Source organism: Prionailurus bengalensis, chromosome E3 (assembly GCF_016509475.1).
Source record: "Prionailurus bengalensis isolate Pbe53 chromosome E3, Fcat_Pben_1.1_paternal_pri, whole genome shotgun sequence".
NCBI classification, from domain to species: Eukaryota; Metazoa; Chordata; class Mammalia; order Carnivora; family Felidae; genus Prionailurus; species Prionailurus bengalensis.
Genome location: NC_057357.1, coordinates 8249475 through 8269381, shown reverse-complemented (window position 1 = coordinate 8269381; position 19907 = coordinate 8249475). Strand labels below are relative to the sequence as shown.

The window sequence follows — 19907 nt, the reverse complement described above, 5'->3', positions numbered from 1 at the left end:
AACCCAATTTTATTAGTCTCTGTAGTACATCTGACAGTGCTTCCTCTTGCTTTGCTTTCCATGCTAATACGCTTCTTTGAACTCGTTCAGCAAATATTCACCTAAGTCCCAGTGATGCATCAGGCACCGTCCTGGGCACTGAGGATATGACCATGAACTGTGAACCCTCCTCTGCCTGCAGGGAGGTTATAATCTACAGAGGAGGCAATGGTAGATGATCGTTGGAATGACGATCAGTGCTGGTGGCTTGGAAGTGCATTGACTAAGAGCAGAACACTGGCGGGGGGAGGGTGGAGATCAAAAATTTTAAGTTGAGACATGTTAGGTTTGCAGTGCCTAGGAGAGGTGCTCAGAAGAATACTCAGAGGGTGGTTGTCAACGCAGGTCTGGGGCTCCGCAGAAGACTATGAGTTGGAATAGAGCCTTAAGAATGAGTGGCGTTTTAGAGCAGATGAAGTCATAAAGAGGTTCAGGGAAAAGACAAGATGGCCTAAGACCAAGCCCTGAGGAACTCCAACATTAGAGGTCAGGCAGAGGAGAGGAAGCTGCCAAAGAAGAAGCCAGAGAGCTAACAGGAAAATCAGGAGAATGTGGAGTTCTGGAACCCAAAACAAAAGAATGTTCCAAAAAGGGAATGGTAAAACTGTTTTGAATGCTGCAGAGAGATGAGGCAAGCCTGCACTGGGAAGTGTGCGTGACATTGAGAAACAGGCAGGCCGTGGGTGACTTTGTCAGGAGCCCTTGCAATGAATGCTTTTCTTGCAATAGGTTGAGGGTGAGAAATGAGGCAGTGGAGACAAAGTGGCCAAAGCTCTGAGAATCTTGTCTTGGAGGGGGTGTAGAAAGGTGGGGCAGTGGTGAGAGGAGAATTTGAAATAAAGGTATTTGGGTTTTGGTAGGAGCTTCTTTAGATGATAATGGGAAGGATGGGGTTTGGGGGAGGAGAAGGATATACAGGTAGCCAGTGGACGACCAACTTGTCTGAGAAAGCAGAAGCCCTAGAGGACATGTGGAGACCCTGACTCTCAAGAGTCATGGGACACTTCCTCCTTCCTCTAACTCTTCTTTCTCAGGCTTCTCCTTGGTCCTCTCGTCCTCCTCCGCAGGGCATCTGTAAACATAGTTTCTACAGGATCCCAACGTCAGCCTCCTTTTCTCACTGGTGACTTCCTCTATTACTGTGACTTTAACTATCCCCTAATTGCTCATACCTCACAAAGCTCCATCTCCAGCCCAGATATCTCTCCCCAGATGTAGACTTGGTGCATGTCCAACTGCAGCCTGAATATCATCATCTGGATGTCCCCAGACAGTGGTGGGCTGGAGTCAGCTTGTGCCAGTTCAGACCAGCTCACAAGAGCCCAGAGTGCACCTCTCTTCCCAACTCCTTGTTTAGTGAAGTCAGGTTGATAGCAGTAACTTTTAATTGTCATGGTGGGAGTAGTTACACCATGGAAATTGGGAGTTGCTTCAGATCAGAGCTGCCTTTGCCTGAAGGGCTGATTGTTAAAACATTTACTACACACCTCTGATCACAAACATGTCACATTCAACACATTCAAAACTAAATTAATCTTCTTCTACCCCCCCCCCCACCCTGCCCAACCCTGCCCTTTCTCTGAATCTCCTGGCCTAGTTAACAGCGTCACTATCCCCTCAGGAGCATCTCATTCCCTCATTCCCCATATCCAAAGGTGGTCAAGTCACTGTATAGGCCAAGCTGCTATAACAAAGAATCCCAAAAATTCAGTGGCTGAAGAGACCACTTTAAAATAGACCCTCCAGGACTGTGGGGACATCTCTGCCATGCTGAACCCTGGTTTCCGTCTCCGTGTCTATTGGGCCCCAAGCAGCTTCCACAATCATACCTGAATTTCGTCCATTGGGAAAGGGGGGTAGGGTGGAAAGCACAAGTTCTTTCCTGCTAAGCAGAAGCACTAACTTCTGCTCAGAGGTTGGCCAGTTGCAAGGAAGGTGGTCTTTCGTCATACACACAGCTAAAACGGTATTAATAAAGAAAAAAGGGAGATGGCTGGTGATATAAGGCTAGCAATCCATGTCACTGGTGGCTAAATCTTGTCAATGCTACCTTTTGTATGTTGCTGAAATCCATCCCTTCTACTGTGTGCCAAATGCTATTACCCTGGTTTTTGCCTATATCCTGTCCTCTAGGACAGTTCCTCTCTATTCGTCTACCAAATAGCTGCCAGACATATCTTTCTAAAATGCAAATTAGATCATATAACTTTGCTGTTCAAAACCATGCATTAGTTCCCTATTGGTTCCAGGAGAAGACCCAAACTTCTTTGCATAACACACAGGGCTGGGTCTTGTCCCCTCTCAGAATGCCTTCCACCCCAACTCCAGTTCTATTTCCTTTTCAGCTGGGGAAATCCCGTTTATTTTCTCAAGCTTCTTTTGAATATTGCCTCCCTGACCATACTGTTGTCTGTGCCCCACTGCAGTGCTGGCTCTGTCCCTATTGCAGCCTTTACTGGACTGTTTATTTCTGGTCCCTTGCCACCCGCACTAGGCAGGGGCTCCCTGTGAAGCCAAGACACTTGATTTATCTGGCAGAGGACTGGGACGGGGGGCGGGGGGAAGCCCACCAAAGCAAGGAACAGACCCTCACAAGATGCCAAATCATGTCCAAGGTGTGGGGTCTGAGGGTCCTGGACCTACTACTTTTGACATCATTACCGGGTGTTCAGGTTTGGCCAACCTGACTGTGGGCCTGGAGTGTGCGAACCTCCAGATGACTTTATTGAATTAATTATTTAACCCTCCATCTTCCAGGATAGATATGAAACCTTAGGAGAGTCACATCAAGTTATATGAGCCATTTTATTCCTGGTGTCTGCAAGGCACCTTGAGAACATCCTTGAAATTAATAGAAGCATAGCAACATTTTCCCCAGGATCAATACTTTTCACATGTCGCAGTCCCAATCTCAGCTCTGTCATTTACCAGCTGAGTGACCTTGGGCAAGTCACATAATCTCTCCATGCCTGTTTCCCCTACAAAATGGGGATAATAATCAGATCACGATGAGAACTAAACTACTTAACATTTATAAAGTGCTTATAACAGCTGTTTTAAAAAACTTAAAAACAGATGTTTTGTGTTTGCTAAATAAAAATAGAGTTTAGGCATGAACAAATTGGTCTTTGACTACTTTTCCAGTCTTATTTCCCCCTAACTCTGGTTTCTGCCACCAGCTCATATGCAACCCTCCTTCCAGACGGAGCTCCTAACTCCATATAGGCCACAAATGTTCATGTGTCTAGAACTTTGCACATGCCAGTCTTTGTGTGGAAGACCTTTCCCACCTTGTTCACCAGTGAACCCCATTAGTTCTTCACAATTCAGCTCAAACTTCACTTCTAGGAGCCTCTCTGGACTCTCAGAGACAGGCAGCTCCTCCCTCCTCTGGGCCCCCATTTCACCCCACTTACATGCATGTCCGAGCTCCCCACTACACCAAAACTTCTCTAGAGCAGGGATATATCTTATGCATTTCACTATTCCCATGCTTCGCACAAAGATGTTTGTTGAATCAATGAATGGACAGTGAAATAGAGTAATAATATTTTACCTTAACCACTGACATCATATGATACAATCATAATACAATGGAATGACAAATGAAAATTGGCCACCGTTGACTAGGAGGTAAATCAAGTCCAGTTGTGTAGTCGGCCAGCTATAGTTTTTCCACCAACTATGAGAGGAACATTCACTTCTTATTACAATACTACAGATTTCCAACTTATGAATAATAAGCTTTCCTAAGCTTCAAAAACTCCCCAAGAGCATACTTAGGACCAGCGTTTACTGACTAGTCCTGTGTGCCTAGCTCTTAGCCAAGCACTTGGTTCTGGCATCAGATTGAGTCCTTACCACCAGCAGTACTATAGATGGGGACAGTGAGGCTTGGACCAGGACACAAAAGTGTTATGAAATAAGGTCATCTCTCAACTGGCTGATAAGAGGTGTAAGTTCTAGTCCTGGCTCTGCCCCAGTGGGCTCTGTGACCCAAGACAGGGCTTTGCCTCAATCTGCAGAAACCTTTATAAAATCCAGGGGCTGGATCCAGGATCAGTGAGGTTTCTCCTGACTTGGGGCAGTCTCTGAATCTAAGATCCTAATGGAGGTAGGGGAGGGGTGATGGGAACTGACAAGGTGAATTTACAGGGGAAGTGAGGCAACATCATCAAATGTCAACAAAAGGAGAGGTGCAGGTCACGAATAGAATCACTTTCCACTCCAGTGTCCCTGTAATCCTCACCTCAGCAATAATAACAATAACAATAATAATAATAATTTTGTAAGATGAAGAATGCAGGTGCCAAGAGGTCGAGGGCGCTCATCCAATTCATCCAGGTCTCAATTTATGGAGGCCAATGACTAACTCACTCAGGAATATTTCAATTTCCCAGCACTGAGTCAGCTCTCTCCCCTACAGCTCACCTCTTGCACTTAAGCCTGAATGCCTCCAGACTGAAGAGCTAGGCCTGGACTCCCAACCAACCTTGGGCATGTGAAGGGCCGCTGTTGTCAGTAGGTAATCAATGAGCCATCTTAAACTATCTGTCCTTTGGCTGGAGACACGTGGAATCTCTTCCAGAGTGGGCATCTGGTGAGCAGAGAAACTTCAGGGGCTTTGGCTGTCACACAGTACCCTCTTCCTGTGCCATCCATGGTCTCCATGCTCTCCCCCCACCCCAGAAAGTAGGTGGAAATGCCCTCAGCACACACATATTCACATGCACATATGTACACACACACACACACACACACACACGCATATGCACATGCACACATATCCCCACACGTGTAAGCACATACATACCAGGCAGACATCACATAAGAGTCTCTCAGCTAAGCGAGTCTGTAGACGCAGCTCCCTGACCTTTGCTATTAAAACTGCTGTGGAGGTGGTGTCAGGCCAGGAGAACAGCTGGGGAGAGATAGATGGGGAAAGGAAGCTAAAGATGGGTTAGCTCAGCACCAATGTGTGAACACGGTACACGTGTGTATGTATAGGGCCCAGGCGCCAGGGACGGGAGAGGAAAAGAGGGGCCATTAGAAAGACGAGGGTAGAAAGAAACAGGGAGAAGATGGAGACACACCCCCTCCTGTACCTCTCTCTTTTCTTCTTCCCTTCTTCCTTTCCCTCCTTCACCGGGCGATTTCATTCAGACTTGGGTATGACGGAACCTTGCTCAGGAGCCTGAGAATGGAAGACTCCAGGACTACGGAGTCCTCTCCTCCACCCCATTTAAAACAGTAAGGAAGCAGGGCCCCATCAGTCATCCTGCGGCGTCCTGATCTCCAGGTGGACAAGATTTCCATCTCTTTTGTACGCCAGCCAGCTCTCTACCTGGTTATCCCTTAGGGTCAGTCTCAAAGTCTTTGCTATCCTCCCCACAATCTTGAAGTTTTGGTGTCTGCCCCTTTAAAGCAGCGGCCCCCGGTCGGGTTATTGTCTTGCCTCGCAGCCAATCTGCGGCGCCATTGGGGGCGGGGGATCCGACCTCCTGATTGGCCACTGCGCGCCCCGCCCCGCCCGGGATCCCGGGAGCTGTCCGGCCGCCTCGGTGCTGATCCCGCCGCCGCCCACGGGCCGTGAGCAGCGCTGAGAGGGCATTATGAGCGGGGGCGTCTACGGCGGAGGTGAGCTAGCCTCGGGCTTCAGGCTCCCTAGCCTGTCGCGGCCTCGCCGGCAGCCCTGCACCCCTCACGCGCGCGACCTGAGCTCTGGGCACCCCAGGGCCTGTCACCTCGGCGCTCGAATGGGTCCAGCCCTGGGTTTGGGTCCTGCGCCACTCCTACCTTTGGTCCTCCCAGGTCGGTCGCTCGCGCGCACTGGGCTCACTCTCTCCATCATTCAACTCACCTCCTCCCGGCCCCCCTGGCCCCTTCTTTCCCGGCGAGGAGAGTGGCCTGAATAAGGCCACCGGGCAAGAAGGGATTCTGGAGGCTTGATCCCCACTCCCAGGATCCGGACTCCAGGCCGAGCTCCCACCTACCCCGGCCGGCGTTGAAGGTGGCGAGACTGTGGCTCTGCCCTGACCTCCTCTCGGAGCTATCCAGGGGGAGAGAGTTTGGGAGAGGTCCCCTCACACACCTGTCTCCCCGCACAGATGAGGTGGGGGCGCTGGTCTTTGACATTGGCTCCTTCTCAGTCCGCGCTGGGTACGCTGGGGAGGACTGCCCCAAGGTGAGCCTTCCAGCCCCATCCCCAAGTCCGAGAGACTCTGGACTCCCCTCCAGGCTTCCCAGTGACCCAGGGTTCTCACAACACAGAGAGAAGCTCTGCAGAGCGGGAATGTGGGAGTAAACCCAGGGGTGGGCTGAGGGCCTTGCCATGGGCCTGGACAGGGGCAAGAGGTTGATCCCTCTTCCTGCCCATGCCCCCCTCCAGGCTGACTTCCCCACCACGGTGGGGCTGCTGGCCGCGGAGGAGGGGGGCGGGCTGGAGTTGGAGGGGGAGAAAGAGAAGAAAGGGAAGATCTTCCACATCGACACCAACGCCCTGCATGTGCCTCGGGATGGAGCTGAGGTCATGTCGCCCCTCAAGAATGGCATGAGTAAGGAGCCCCTACCCACCATCTCCCGACACAGACCCGAAGCCCACACACCACAACCGGGGGCACATCACCCCACACCCACAGAGTCTACAGTGCAGTTGCCCACAGCTGCCTGGTTCCCAGCCCAGGGGCCCGACAGATTCCTAGGAAGGGGGGATTTCTGCTGAAACTGATCTCCCATCTCCTCCTCTGGACTTGGCTTCCCTCCTTCCTTCGCCTCCTGTCCCTGGACCCCTACCGGCCCACTCTCATCTCTCCCCGCTGGTCTCCTGGCCCCAGTTGAGGACTGGGAGTGCTTCCGTGCCATCCTGGATCACACCTACAGTAAACACGTCAAGTCTGAGCCAAACCTGCACCCAGTGCTCATGTCCGAGGCCCCGGTAAGTGCCTCATCCAGCCCCTAGTCCAGCCCTAGGGACTCCCTGCATTCTTTCTGCCATTTGTCTCTCCCACCCCTCCCAAAGCCTCTGCCATCAATCACTCCACTTAACTTTTCAGACTTTGCTGCCAACTCCACCATCACCATCTTCAAAAACACTTTCTTTCCTCCCTGGTTTAGTCTTCTCCCCACCTTCCTATTCTATCCACTCCTATCTTTTGCCCATTCAGTCCATCCCTGCTGTTTTCTCCACCAAAGTCCTTCTTTGACTTTTTAACTTAAAATTTTTTTGTCAGTGTTATATATGCACATTGTCAATTTCCTTTGTAAAACATAAGGAAAAAAACTGCCTTCGTATCATCTTCCTTCCATTCCCCTTTTCCAGAGGCTTTTCTTTTAGCTATTTTTTTTGGGGGGGGGGGTCAGGTTCTTCCATATCTCCAAATATCACACTCAAAAGGCTGCCTGTGGATTTTTTTTAGTTTTAGGCATTATTTTCCAACATAGAAAATAAACATTGAGGTCACTTTCCTCTTCCAGCCCACACCACACACTTTAATACAAATACAATTGTATTTTAGATTTTTAAAAATCATTATTCAGTATTTACACTCTTATGTTTATGTATGCTAATAAGGTCTGAGCTGGGCAATAAACTGTGGTCACTTTACTTTTCCTTGCACAGCTTTCTGTTTTCCCTAAAGCTAAAAATTGTGCTGGTTTTTATTTGACTTAGTTTTCTATTTGCTTAATAATATGACCCTAAATTATTCATCTGCTTATTGCTCATGAGCTTATGTTACCTATATCCTTTCTCAAAACATTAATTCCTTTAGATATTCTATCAATTTCATCTTCTTGAAGAAATCTCTCCAAAAACCCAGTGATTTGCTCCACTTTGGACTTGTTGCCTTCTACACAGAGAACATAGATATCATCCTGACATCTCCCTTCACCATCATCTTAGGGCATCCCTACACCTCTCTCCTGTGTTAGAAGTCCTGTTTCTTGTATCTCATCACTCCTTTTCTTGATTTATTCCCTTATTTTCATGGAGCATATCCTCCAGTACCTGCCTTAGAAAGGTCATGAGAGGGGCGCCTGGGTGGTGCAGTCGGTTGAGCGTCCGACTTCAGCCAGGTCACGATCTCACGGTCCGTGAGTTCGAGCCCCGCGTCAGGCTCTGGGCTGATGGCTCAGAGCCTGGAGCCTGTTTCCGATTCTGTGTCTCCCTCTCTCTCTGCCCCTCCCCCGTTCATGCTCTGTCTCTCTCTGTCCCAAAAAAATAAATAAATAAACGTTGAAAAAAAAAAAAAAGAAAGGTCATGAGAAGTAAAAATGTTAAGACCTTGCATGTCTGACCTTGGATTGATAGCTTAGCTAGGTATAACATTCCAAATTAGAAATCATTTTTCTTCAGAATCTTGAAGGTCCTTCTGCATTGTCTTCCAGCATCTATTGTTGCCATCAAGAAGGCAGAGGTGAGGTGTCTGCGTGATTCAGTAGGTTAACTGTCCGACTTTGGCTCAGGTCATGATCTCATGGTTAATGGGTTTAAGCCCCTCATCAGGCTCTGTACTGACAGCTCCGAACCTGGAGCCTACCTCGAATTCTGTGTCTCCCACTCTCTCTGCTCCTCCCTCACTTGCACTCTGTCTCTCTCTCAAAAAACAACAACAACAACAAAAAAAAACATAAATAAAAGGAAAAATAACAATAAAGAAGGCAGAGATGTCTAATTCCTGATCTTTTGATGTAATGCTTTCCTTTGTGAAAGCTTATAGAATTTTCACTTTGTCCTTAGTGTTCTATAATTTCTCAATATTATATTGGTTTATTTTCACCCATTGCTCTAGATACTCATTATGTCCCTTCAATCTGAAAATCTATGTCTTTTGATTCAGTGAAAAAATAATTCAGTAATTATTTGATTAAGTAATTTTAGTTCCTTATTTGATGATTAATTTCTCTTAATATTCTCTGTTCTTTCTTTAGGAAAGTATTATTTGGATTTTGCACTTCCTGAATTCATCCTGTAATTTTCTTACCTTTTTTCTTATATTTTCCTTCCTTTTATATTTTCCTCTAATTTCTTTTAACTTTTTTAAAATTTATCTTTGAGACACAGAGAGACAGAGTGCAAGTGGAGGAGGGGCAGAGAGAGAGGGAGACACATAATCTGAAGCAGGCTCCAGGCTCTGAGCTGTCAGCACAGAGCGCGATTCGAGACTCGAACCCACAAACCACAAGATCATGACCTGAGCCAGCCAGTTGCTTAACCAACTAAGCCACCCAGGCATCCCTCTTCCTATAATTTCCAAGATATTCCCTCAACTTTATTTTTCAATTCTTCTATTGAGTTTTTCATTTCTGCTTCTGTAGTTTTACTTTTCAAGAGTTTTTTGGTCCTACAAATGTTACTTTTTAGAACATGCAATTCTTTCTTCATGGGTGAAATATGATGTTAGCTCACTCAGGATATCATTAGTTTTGTTTCTGTTTTTGGAAATTTTCATTTCCCTGCATAATCTCTGTTCTTCCAAATTGCTTTTTTTTCCTCTGCCATTTATTTATTTATTTATTTCTGAGAGAAAGATAGTGCATGAGCATGTGGGAAAGAGCAAGGGAGGGGAAAAGAGAGAGGGAGACAGAGACACCCAAGTAGGCTCTGCACGGTCAGCACAGAGCCCAATGAGGGGCTTCAACCCACAAACCGTGAGATCATGACCTAAGCCGAAACCAAGAGTCAAACACTCAGCTGACTGAGCCACCCAGCCACTCCCTCTCTACCCTTTCTGGGGGTCTCTGTCTCATTTTAGAGGCTTTTCTCAGATTTCTGCTAATCCTTGGTTGTCTGCTTATGTTTACAAGTGGTGGACTAAAACACTGATTGAAAGCCATGTGAAGTAGGGGGACTCACTGGCTGTGGTGATAGAGGATGTTGCTATAGGATGATTTGCCTGGGGTGTTTGTTAGGCAGCCTCTGATAATTGGCATCTATAGATTTCTGATGTAACCCATGGAGAAAGCTTGTACCCTACAGACAGGCCTGGTCACCCCCTTTCTGGGAGTGAGGGAATAGGGCTGAGGTTCTCAGCATTTAATATGCATGGAATCACTTAATTCTCCTGTTTTTAGTGTCTCCACTCCCAACTGTGTCAAGTGTCCCACCTGTCCAGAGCCCCTCAGTGTTATTCTGTCTAGAGAATAAACTTCAGTCTTCTGCTGAGGCTAGGATGGGTAATAAATAGCTCAGTGACATGGATGGAACTGGGGAGAGAGTTTAGGGAGCTATTACTTTAATGGCTTTAAACACTCTTTTTTTTTTTTTTTTTTAAAGCTTTCCCTTAACCTTAACTGCCAGAGATGCCTGAAACTACAAATTCTTGAACCCTGTGAGAAGTCCGCAATTTGACACAGGCTGTTCTTGGCTTTTTCCATTACCTGCTTAGGAGTCAGTGTTCTTGAATCTGTTAGGTCAGTTACCACTCAACTATCTGGCTTCCGCTCTTCAAAAATTTGTTGTTGTTTTCTCCTTCTTTGTTACTCCCAACTCTTGAGGGTGTCTGTCCAAGATTCTTCTTGTCTCTCTTTTTTGAACTAAAATTCACATAACATAAAATTAACTTTTTAATGTTATCAATTTGGTGGCATTTAATACATTCACAATGTTGTGCAGTCATCATCTTTATCTAGTTCCCATTTTCATCACCCCACAAGAAAATCCATTTTCATTACAGTTTCTTCCTACTCTCCCTGCCCTTGGTAACCATCAATCTGCTTTCTGTCTCTATGAATAGATCTATTCTGGATCTTTCTCATAAGTGGAATCATACAACATGTGACTTCTTGGGTCTGTATTCTTTCACTTAGCATAATATTTTCAAAATTCATCCATGTCATGGCATATGTCAGTACTTTATTCTGTATTATGGCCAAGTAGTTTTCCATTGTATGGATATACCACAATTTGTTTTTCCAATTTCTCCCTTCATGGACTGTTGGGGACTTTCCATCTGTGGCTATTGTGGGTAGTACTGCTATGAACAGTTGTATGTATGGATTTATTTGGTACCTGTTTTCAAGTCTTTGGATATATAACTAAGAGTGGAATTGCTGGGTCATATGGTAATCCTATGTTTAACTTTTTGAGAAACTACTCATTGTTCCCCACAGTGGCTGAACCGTTCTACTTCCCCCACAGCAATGTACAAGGGTTTCAGTTTCTCTATACCTTTATTTCCCCCTTGATTATTATCAACACACTAGTGGGTATGAAATGGCATCTCATTGTGCTTTTGATCTGCATTTCGCTAATGGCCAACAATGTTGAGCATCTTCTCACGTGCTGGTTGGCTTTTGTGGGTTTATGTCTTTTTTTTTTCCCTCAAGAAATCTCAAGCCCAAATTCTCAAGCCCAATGTGGGGCTTGAACTCGTGACTCCAAGATTAAGAGTTGCATGCTCTAGTGACTGAGCCAGCCAGGTGACATGGGTTTATGTCTTTTTAAATTGCCCCTTTATTATACTTTTGCTGGGATCTTGGAAGAGAATAAAATTAGATGTTTGTATTCAATCCACAATTTTTACCCAGAAATCCTCTTCCCAGCTTTCTTCCCTCTGAGATGATTAAAATGGGAAAGAGGGATAAATTGGAGGCTGAAAGGAGCCTGAAGTATATATTGTACAATAAAGAACACTGAGGGGTGCCTGGGTGGCTCAGTTGGTTAAGCGTCCAACTCTTGATCTCAGCTCAGGTCTTGATCTCAGGGTCATGAGTGTGAAGCCTATTTAAAAAAAAATAATTAGGGGCGCCTGGGTGGCTCAGTCGGTTGAGCGTCCGACTTCGGCTCAGGTCATGATCTCACAGTCTGTGGGTTCAAGCCCCGCATCGGGCTCTGTGCTGAGGCTCAGAGCCTGTGCTCAGAGCCTGGAGCCTGCTTCGGATCCTCCCCCGTTCATGCTCTGTCTGTGTCTCAAAAATAAATAAACATTAAAAAAATAATAAATAAAATAATAAGTAAATTAAATTAACTAATTAAAAATAAAAAATAAAATAAAGAACACTGGGCCAGAAGTCAAGAGACTATGACTCTACCAAGCTTTACCCAGAGCTTTCTGTGTGATCTTGGGCAAGTTATTCTCCCTCTCTGAGTTTTATTTTCTTCAGCTGAATTTGGAATGTGATCTTTAAAATTCTCCATAGTTCTCACATTCTAAAGGTCTATGTGGATCAAGAGGCCTGAACTCTCCCCAGTCCAAGTTTTGTGTGTGTGTGTGTGTGTGTGTGCGTGTGCGCGCGTGTGCATGTGTGTGTCGTACATGGGTCTGTGCCTCCCCCTTTTTGAATCCTCCCCTCCTGTACTTTCTCCCCAGTGGAATACACGGGCCAAGCGGGAGAAGCTGACAGAGCTGATGTTCGAGCAGTACAACATTCCTGCCTTCTTCTTATGCAAGACGGCTGTGCTCACCGCGTATCCTCTGGGCTGAGCTGCTCCGCCTGGGTGGAGGGCCAGGGTGGGGTTCATGGTGTGCTAAACTGGAGGCTGGACCTGATTCTGTGCAGATTAGTGTCCTGGATGGCAGATACCCACTCTGTGCCCCATTAGTGCAGAGGGCCTTCTGTGGGCCTTCTGACCCCGGGGCAGCCAGATCAATGGCTCTTTCCTATTCCTTGGATCAAGCTGAACAGAGACAGACAGACAGAGTTGGGCCAAGTAGACAGCAGGGGCTGGGACTGGAGAGAACAGGGAAGGATATAACACTGAGGAGTTTCCTCCCCAAATAGCCAATCAAGCATTTTTTTTTTTTTTTTTAAGGATCTACCTTGCATTAACTCCTGAGCTAGGCATTGGGGCAATATGGCCCCCCATTTCAAGGAGCCAATAGAACACTGAACCAAGACTCCAGAGAGACTAGGAGCTCAGAAGGAAGAAAAAGAGGAAGAAGTTGTGATTCAGACAGGGAAGAAATGACAGGGGTCTCAGGAGCTTTCCTCCAGTCATGGGTCATAAACCAGAATGAGAGATTTGCAGATTGTGAATGGGCTGGACCAGGAGAGCAGAGGGTGACCAGGCCAGACCTGAGTCCCAGCCCCCTCACTACCACCATGTCTTTGACTTACCCATCCCATGCCAGCTTTGCAAATGGACGTTCCACAGGCCTGGTGCTGGACAGTGGGGCCACCCACACCACGGCCATCCCAGTGCATGACGGCTATGTCCTACAGCAAGGTGAGGCCTCGGTAGGGCTCGGGGGTGTCTTGGAGGACAAGGCCCTAACATCCCTTCCCTTTCCAGGCATTGTCAAGTCACCTCTGGCAGGAGACTTCATCTCCATGCAGTGCCGGGAGCTCTTCCAGGAAATGGCCATTGACATCATCCCACCCTACATGATTGCAGCCAAGGTGGTGTCTCTGGGGAGTCCTGGGCACTCACCCTATGACTGTTGACCCACTGACCCACTAGATACCAGAAAAGGGTGTAGCAGGGCCCCCAGAGGACCCAACTTACAATCGAAGCATCAGAGGTCCAGGCATGCTGAAGGACATGTCCGAGGCCATACAGCCAGCTGGGAGCAGGATGTAGGAGGGTCAGTGTGGTAGACCCAGGTTCCAGGTGTGCCTTTGCCATGTAAAAGCTGTGTGACCCCACAGCATGAGATTGAAGCTTCCTGAACCTCAGTTTCTTCCCCTGCAAAGTGGAATAACACCATGCAAGGCTGCCGTGTTAAGTGAGACACTGCATGCAAGGGTCCATCTTGGACTCCCACATGGAACATGGCTCAGGAAAAAGCCCCTTAAGGTTCTGTCTGATCTCTTACTATATTCCCCATGCCCTTAGCTTCCTCTGACTGGGTCTTTCAGATAGCTGCACTGCTGCATGAGCGACAGACATGGGAACAGGCTCTCCCTATTCGCTCTCTTCTGCTGCCTTTTGTGGCGAACAGAGCAAAGAACCCAGTGCTTGTTCAGTGTAGGAGCACAGGTGTGGTCCAGGTGGGCTGGGCAGGTGTGGGGTGGGGAAGGGCGCTCACAGGCTTTGTGCCCCACAGGAACCCGTACGGGAAGGCGCCCCCCCAAACTGGAAGAAGAAGGAGAAGCTACCCCAGGTTTCCAAGTCCTGGCATAACTACATGTGCAATGTGAGGACAGCGTCCCCCGAAATAGCCCCTGCCCCTCCCCAGCTCCTCGTCCCCTACCATGAGAAGAGGGGAAGGGACAGAGAGGCCCTGCAGGTGGGGGTACTTGGGGGTGCTGAGGAGGGAGACCAGGCCCTCACTACCTCCCTGGGTCCTCAGGAGGTGATCCAGGACTTCCAGGCCTCTGTGCTGCAGGTCTCAGACTCTCCCTACGATGAGCAGTGAGTGGCATTCCCTGCTGGAGGGCGGGAAAGAGGACAGGCCTGGGACTCTCAGGGGACCTCTGGTCCTTTGTGAGCACCCCCAGGCAGAGTCTCACTCTTTCCTGGGCAGGGTGGCTGCGCAAATGCCCACAGTGCACTATGAAATGCCCAATGGCTACAACACAGACTACGGTGCCGAGCGGCTCCGCATCCCTGAGGGCCTGTTTGATCCCTCCAATGTCAAGGTTGGGCTGGGCGGAGGGTGTTGAGGTGGGGGGCTGATTGGATTCCCTGGATGCCGGCGTGTCGGGGAGGCTGGGAAGGATCGCCGGGGTCTGGGGAGAGGGGGCAGAGGCTGGAAACCTAGATCACCTTTCTCGGCAGGGCCTGTCGGGGAACACCATGCTAGGTGTGGGCCACGTGGTGACCACCAGCATTGGCATGTGTGACATCGACATTCGCCCGGTGAGGCCCAAGCCTGTGTCTGGGCAAAGGGGCCCAGGAGCAGTGGGGAGATGGGGAGGGGCTCTTCCCTGAAGGTTCACTCCTCTCTGCTCTCAGGGCTTGTATGGCAGTGTCATTGTCACTGGCGGGAACACACTGCTCCAGGGCTTCACTGACAGGCTCAATCGAGAGCTCTCCCAGAAGACCCCACCGGTAAGAGCCCACCGCGGCCAGGGCCCTGGACTCCAGTCGTGGCTTAGCTCTTTAGGACTTAGTCCTTCCTCCTTCCCCAACATCAGGCATTCTGGCCACCAGAGCAGACACTCCCCCTGTGACTTCCCAGTCTTCCCCACTTCCAGCCCTGTCCCTTCCCAGAACCCAGGTGTTTCCTCCCCTCCCCGCCCCCGCCTGCCCCTCTCTTTCTCCCCAGAGCATGCGACTGAAGCTCATCGCCAGCAACAGCACCATGGAGCGCAAGTTCAGCCCCTGGATCGGGGGTTCCATCTTGGCCTCGCTGGTGAGAGGGACAGGGCTTGGCCTAGCACTGACTGTGGGAAAGGGGCAGGCCCGAACAGCCCCATCCCCTTGCCTGCCTCCTCATTCATTCATTCATTCATTCAACAAACATATTTTTGAGAAAGAGCAGCCAGTGAATGCTCCATCGGGGCAAATCAGGGAGCAGAAGGAAAGGAGCTGGAGAGACTGGTTGGGGTTGAGACTGTGGATGGGGCACCCACTGTTCTTAGCAAAGGGGAGACACAGAGGTTGGGGAGAGGAAGCAACGTGACAGTCACAGGCATGTTTGGGAAGACTGTGTCAGGCATGAGGAGATCAGGGTGTGAGCTGGACACAAGGGGACCCTGCAAAGGGTCCTGTCTGGACCTGTCATTGGGCACAGGCAAGACGGTGAGCAGGGAGCCGGAGATGCAAACTTCGTCTCACGGGCGTCAGCCACATAGAGGGGACAGTGGGGCCACAACAGAGCAAGAAGGACATCCCTCAGAGGGGCAGCCCTCAAGGAGACAGAAGCAAGGGTCAGAAATAGAGGAGGCTGATAGTGTGAAGTCAGCTGAGGGCTGGGAACATGTCAGCCATGCCTACCTGTGTGCCTGGCTTAGTCCCGGCCCCCATGAGAAGGCAGAGTCCAGAGGCTGAGGCCATTAAACAGGAAGAGACCACAAAGTGCAGGGATGTCCCTTCAAGGGAGGACCAGACCTAGTTCAAGGGTCATGAAGGGACTCAGAGGAGCGTTGAAGTTGAGATGGAAGACTGAGTAAGAACTTCTGAGGCAAAGAGAGAGAGGGTGCTAGGGCTATAGGGAGAGGCAGGTGAGACCAGAGGCTATAGGCAGACGCGGTCATATCCGAGTTTAGGAAGCTCACTCACTAGGACAGCAGAGTGGCGAGTGGCTTGAGTAGGGCTGCTGTGGTCTCCGCTGGGAGTGGGGTTTGACAGAGGAGTGGGTATCAGGCTGTGGAAGTGGCAGCTCATCACAGGTCCAACTGACAGATGTGGACAGCATTTGGATACAAGAAGGAAGAGGGGAGGAGTCCAGGATGAGGCTCAGGATGTTAGCTCCTGGCAGCCGTGGTCAACAGGAATGTAATGCGAGCCACATATACAACTTTAAATTTTCTAAATAGCCATATTTTAAAAGAGCCTGAAGAATCAGGTGAGATTAAGTTTAAAGAATATACTTTGGGGTGCCTGGGTGGCTCAGTTGGTTGAGCTTCTGATTCTTGATTTAGGCTCAGGTCATGATCCTGGGGTCATGGGATCGAGCCCCAAGTTGGGCTCTGTGCTGAGCACTGAGCTTGCTTAAGATTCTCCCTCTCTCTGTCTCTTTCTCTCTCCCTCTGCCCCTCTCCCCCGCTTGCACATTTTCTTTCTCTCAAATTAAAAAAAAAAAAAAAAAGAATGAAAAAGTATACTTTCTTTGGGGCACCTGGCTGGCTCATTCATAGAAACATACGACTCTTGATCTTGGGGTTGTGATTTTGAGTCCCACGTTGGGTGCAGAGGTTACTTAAAAACTGAGTCAGCCAGGCACCTCTAGTTAAAAGAAAAAAAAAGTATATATATATATATATACTTTATTTAATCTAGTATATCCAAAATATTATAATTTCAAGGTGTGACCAATAATTTTTTAAATTTTATTTATTTATTTTGAGAGAGAGCCATGCACCTGCAGGAAGGGCAGAGAAAGAGGGAGAGAGAGGAGAGAATCCCAAGAAGACTCCACACTGTTAGCTTGGAGCCCGACGCGGGACTCTAACTCATAAACTGTGAGATCATGACCTGAGCCAAAATCAAGAATTGGACACTTAACCAACTGAGCCACCCAGGAGTCTCTAATGGGTGATCAATATCAAAGTGAGATATTTTACATTCTCTTTCCTGGACTTAGTCTTCAATATCTGTTGTGTATTTTACAACTGTAGAGCACATGTCAGTTCAGACTAGCCACATTTCGACATCCACAAGTGCTCAATAGCCACTGTATCAGACAGCATTAGTATAGAAGGTGAGAAGACCAGGGGCACCTGGGTGACTCTGTGGGTTAAGTGTCATGATCTCACAGCTCATGAGTTCAAGCCGCACGTGGGGCTCTGTGCTGACAGCTCAGAGCCTGGAGCCTGCTTCAGATTCTGTCTCCCTCTCTCTCTCTCTCTGCCCCTTCCCCACTCGTGCTCTGTCTCTCTCTCAAAAATAAATAAACATCAAAAAAAAAAAAATTAAAAAAAAAAAAAAGAAGAAGAAGGTGAGAGAGACCACAGCAGCAGGTTTGGGCCAGGCCTAGGGGAACTCAGTCTTGGACATGCTGAGTTTGAGGTCCCAAGAGACTCAGAAAGAGGTGTCCGAAAGACAGCTGAGTATTTGGGTCCAGTACTCAGCGCTGAGCATTGCAGACTGGAGACTGGGGGTGGGGGGTGGGGGGTGGGGTTTTAGTGCTTGAGCAGAAGTCCCAGGAGTGGAGGAGCTGGTTCTGGAAGGCTTGTTCTGTGAGCCCAGAAAACAGGGTCAGTACCAGGGACACAGGCACTAGCTTTCAGGCAGAGGTGAAGCAACCATCAAAGAGAAGGGACAGTCTGGGATGCCCAGTGCAGGAGACCCTCAAGGGGCAAGGTTCAGCGTGGGTGGTGAAGACCACTCCAACCAGAAGTTAGGTGGTGCAGGAAGGGTGAGGGTGGAGGAAAGATTGTTCTTGGGAATGCAGGAGACTTGACAAGTTTGTAAGGCCTGATGGAGCGAAAGGTGCAGGAGGTGTTGGGGGGTGGGGGCTTTGGGGGGACAGGTTGGCTGGCCTGAGGCTCTAAGCTCCACTCCCCCCTCGAAGACAGCACGTGGCCCAGGGCAGACAGGTGCGCAATAAATACTTGTTGAATGAATGAACCAATGTTCTCACTGAACGACAGGAGGAGGGGTATTCACCCTCTGAATATGAAGGAGGGCGGGGAGGCTTGGGGAGGTGGAGGAGGAAGGGATATGGGCGGGAGAGGCGGGGCTCGCAGGGCAGGGGGAGGGTTTCCCAAGGGCTGGGCCTGCTGGTGGAATGTGGGGAGGGGCGTCCCCTCCTCTCTCCAGGACAGCCCTGAAGGCCTCTGTCGTCCCCCGCCCCCAGGGCACTTTCCAGCAGATGTGGATCTCCAAGCAGGAATATGAGGAGGGAGGGAAGCAGTGCGTGGAGCGGAAGTGCCCCTGAGGGCGTCCCCTCAACACCCACTCGCCCGCCCGCCGCGGTGGGATAGGGGACGCCAAAAGGCGGGGAGAGGGTTTCCCGGCTCGGCCTCCGCAAGCGCATATCGAAGCCCCCACCCCCATGCCCTCGTCTCTTCCCCTCCCTTCTCTTCCGCTTAGATGTGATGTTTCTGGGTTGAAAGGAGTAAAAATGTTTTAAGAAAAAAAAAAAAAGTTTGGCCTGCTTGGTGGGGGTGGAGGGCGTGGGGTCAAGGGCCTGGGGGGAAGCGAGGGGAGGAAGGCCCACACCTACGTCCTTTGATGATCCCACAGTGGACGCCGGGGCAAAGTCTGCGGATGGGGACAGAGATCCAGGAGCCGCAGAAGCCTCGGGTTTCAAGGGGGACCCAGGGAGGATCCCGTAGCGAGGACACAGCAGAGTCGCTCAAGTGGGCCCCTAGCGAGGAGCCAAGTTGGGGCAGGAAACGGATGCTGGAGACTAGACCCCGCGGCAGGGGAGGGGCGGAGCGGAGGGCTCGCCAGGGGGGCGGGGCTGGGGCGGGCCCTAGGTGGGCGGGGTTTCGGGCCTCAGGTGGGACGCGGTGCCTAAGCCCCCCGGACCTGCAGCTCAGGTGAGCCGGCTGCGCCTCGTCTTCCTTCTCCGGGCTCTTGGCGGTGGCAAGAATGGGGCGGAGACTGGGGCACTGGTGCGCCCCAGCAGCTCTGAGCCTCTCTCCCAATTTGGGTAAGAGCTGAGGTTTCCCAAGGGAGACCCGACACGAGGCCCCTGAGCACTTCTATTCCAGAGCTACTTGGGATCCTTGGTAGGGCTTGAGGACCTGCATCCCATGCGTGAAATTGTGGGTAAAACTTAGCAGTTTGTGCCCGTGATGTGTTCCAGGGGTGCCCAGACCCCAAAGAGGTAGAAGTCATGTCTTCCGGTCACCAAAGAGACGCAGGTGCCCCAGAGAAGACCATGACTTGTTGAAGATCACCCAGTTCTGCCCAGGCCTTGACCAGGACACTTCCCACCAATGCCTGGTGGGCCTTGACTCACAGATCCAGGAGAACCCCAACATGGAGCACTCACTGGTCCTACTTGACCATATGCTCCCACCCATGCCCCTCTCTCCCCAGAAGTTAGCAGGAGCCCCAGACCCACTTTTCAGCCTGATTCCAATGAGATAGGCATTCACATGGCCAGACCAACCCCCAGGTCACACCACTTAGGCAACTTCAGCTTAGGATCACCCCAGCCAAGCCTAATGCGTTACAGGGACCGGCTGGGCACTCACTGGTGGGCCTGCAAGCCAGATGACTTGAGAGGGGGTGAGGTTTTCATAGTGGGGAACTTAGGAAGGGGTCCCCAAGGACACTGGGAGGGGTGGAAGCAGGAGAGGGCATCCTTATCTTTGCCCTCCCCAGCCATCAGTCCCCTTCCCCCACCCCTGATGGGAACTAGGAGGCC

The 19907-nt window shown here is 49.8% G+C and overlaps 1 protein-coding gene across 1 annotated transcript; it reads left to right on the top strand.

The window, feature by feature from the left end:
• The first annotated feature begins 5555 nt into the window (after positions 1 to 5555).
• On the top strand, positions 5556 to 18675 carry ACTL6B (actin like 6B). Its single transcript, XM_043559709.1, has 14 exons — positions 5556 to 5676; positions 6147 to 6223; positions 6428 to 6593; positions 6873 to 6973; positions 12348 to 12445; positions 13110 to 13204; positions 13271 to 13377; positions 14025 to 14114; positions 14271 to 14332; positions 14445 to 14559; positions 14699 to 14779; positions 14876 to 14971; positions 15189 to 15275; positions 18384 to 18675. Exons 1-14 carry the CDS (start codon positions 5652 to 5654, stop codon positions 18462 to 18464), a joined length of 1281 nt encoding a protein of 426 aa, XP_043415644.1. The 5' UTR covers positions 5556 to 5651; the 3' UTR covers positions 18465 to 18675.
• Positions 18676 to 19907: the final 1232 nt, after the last annotated feature.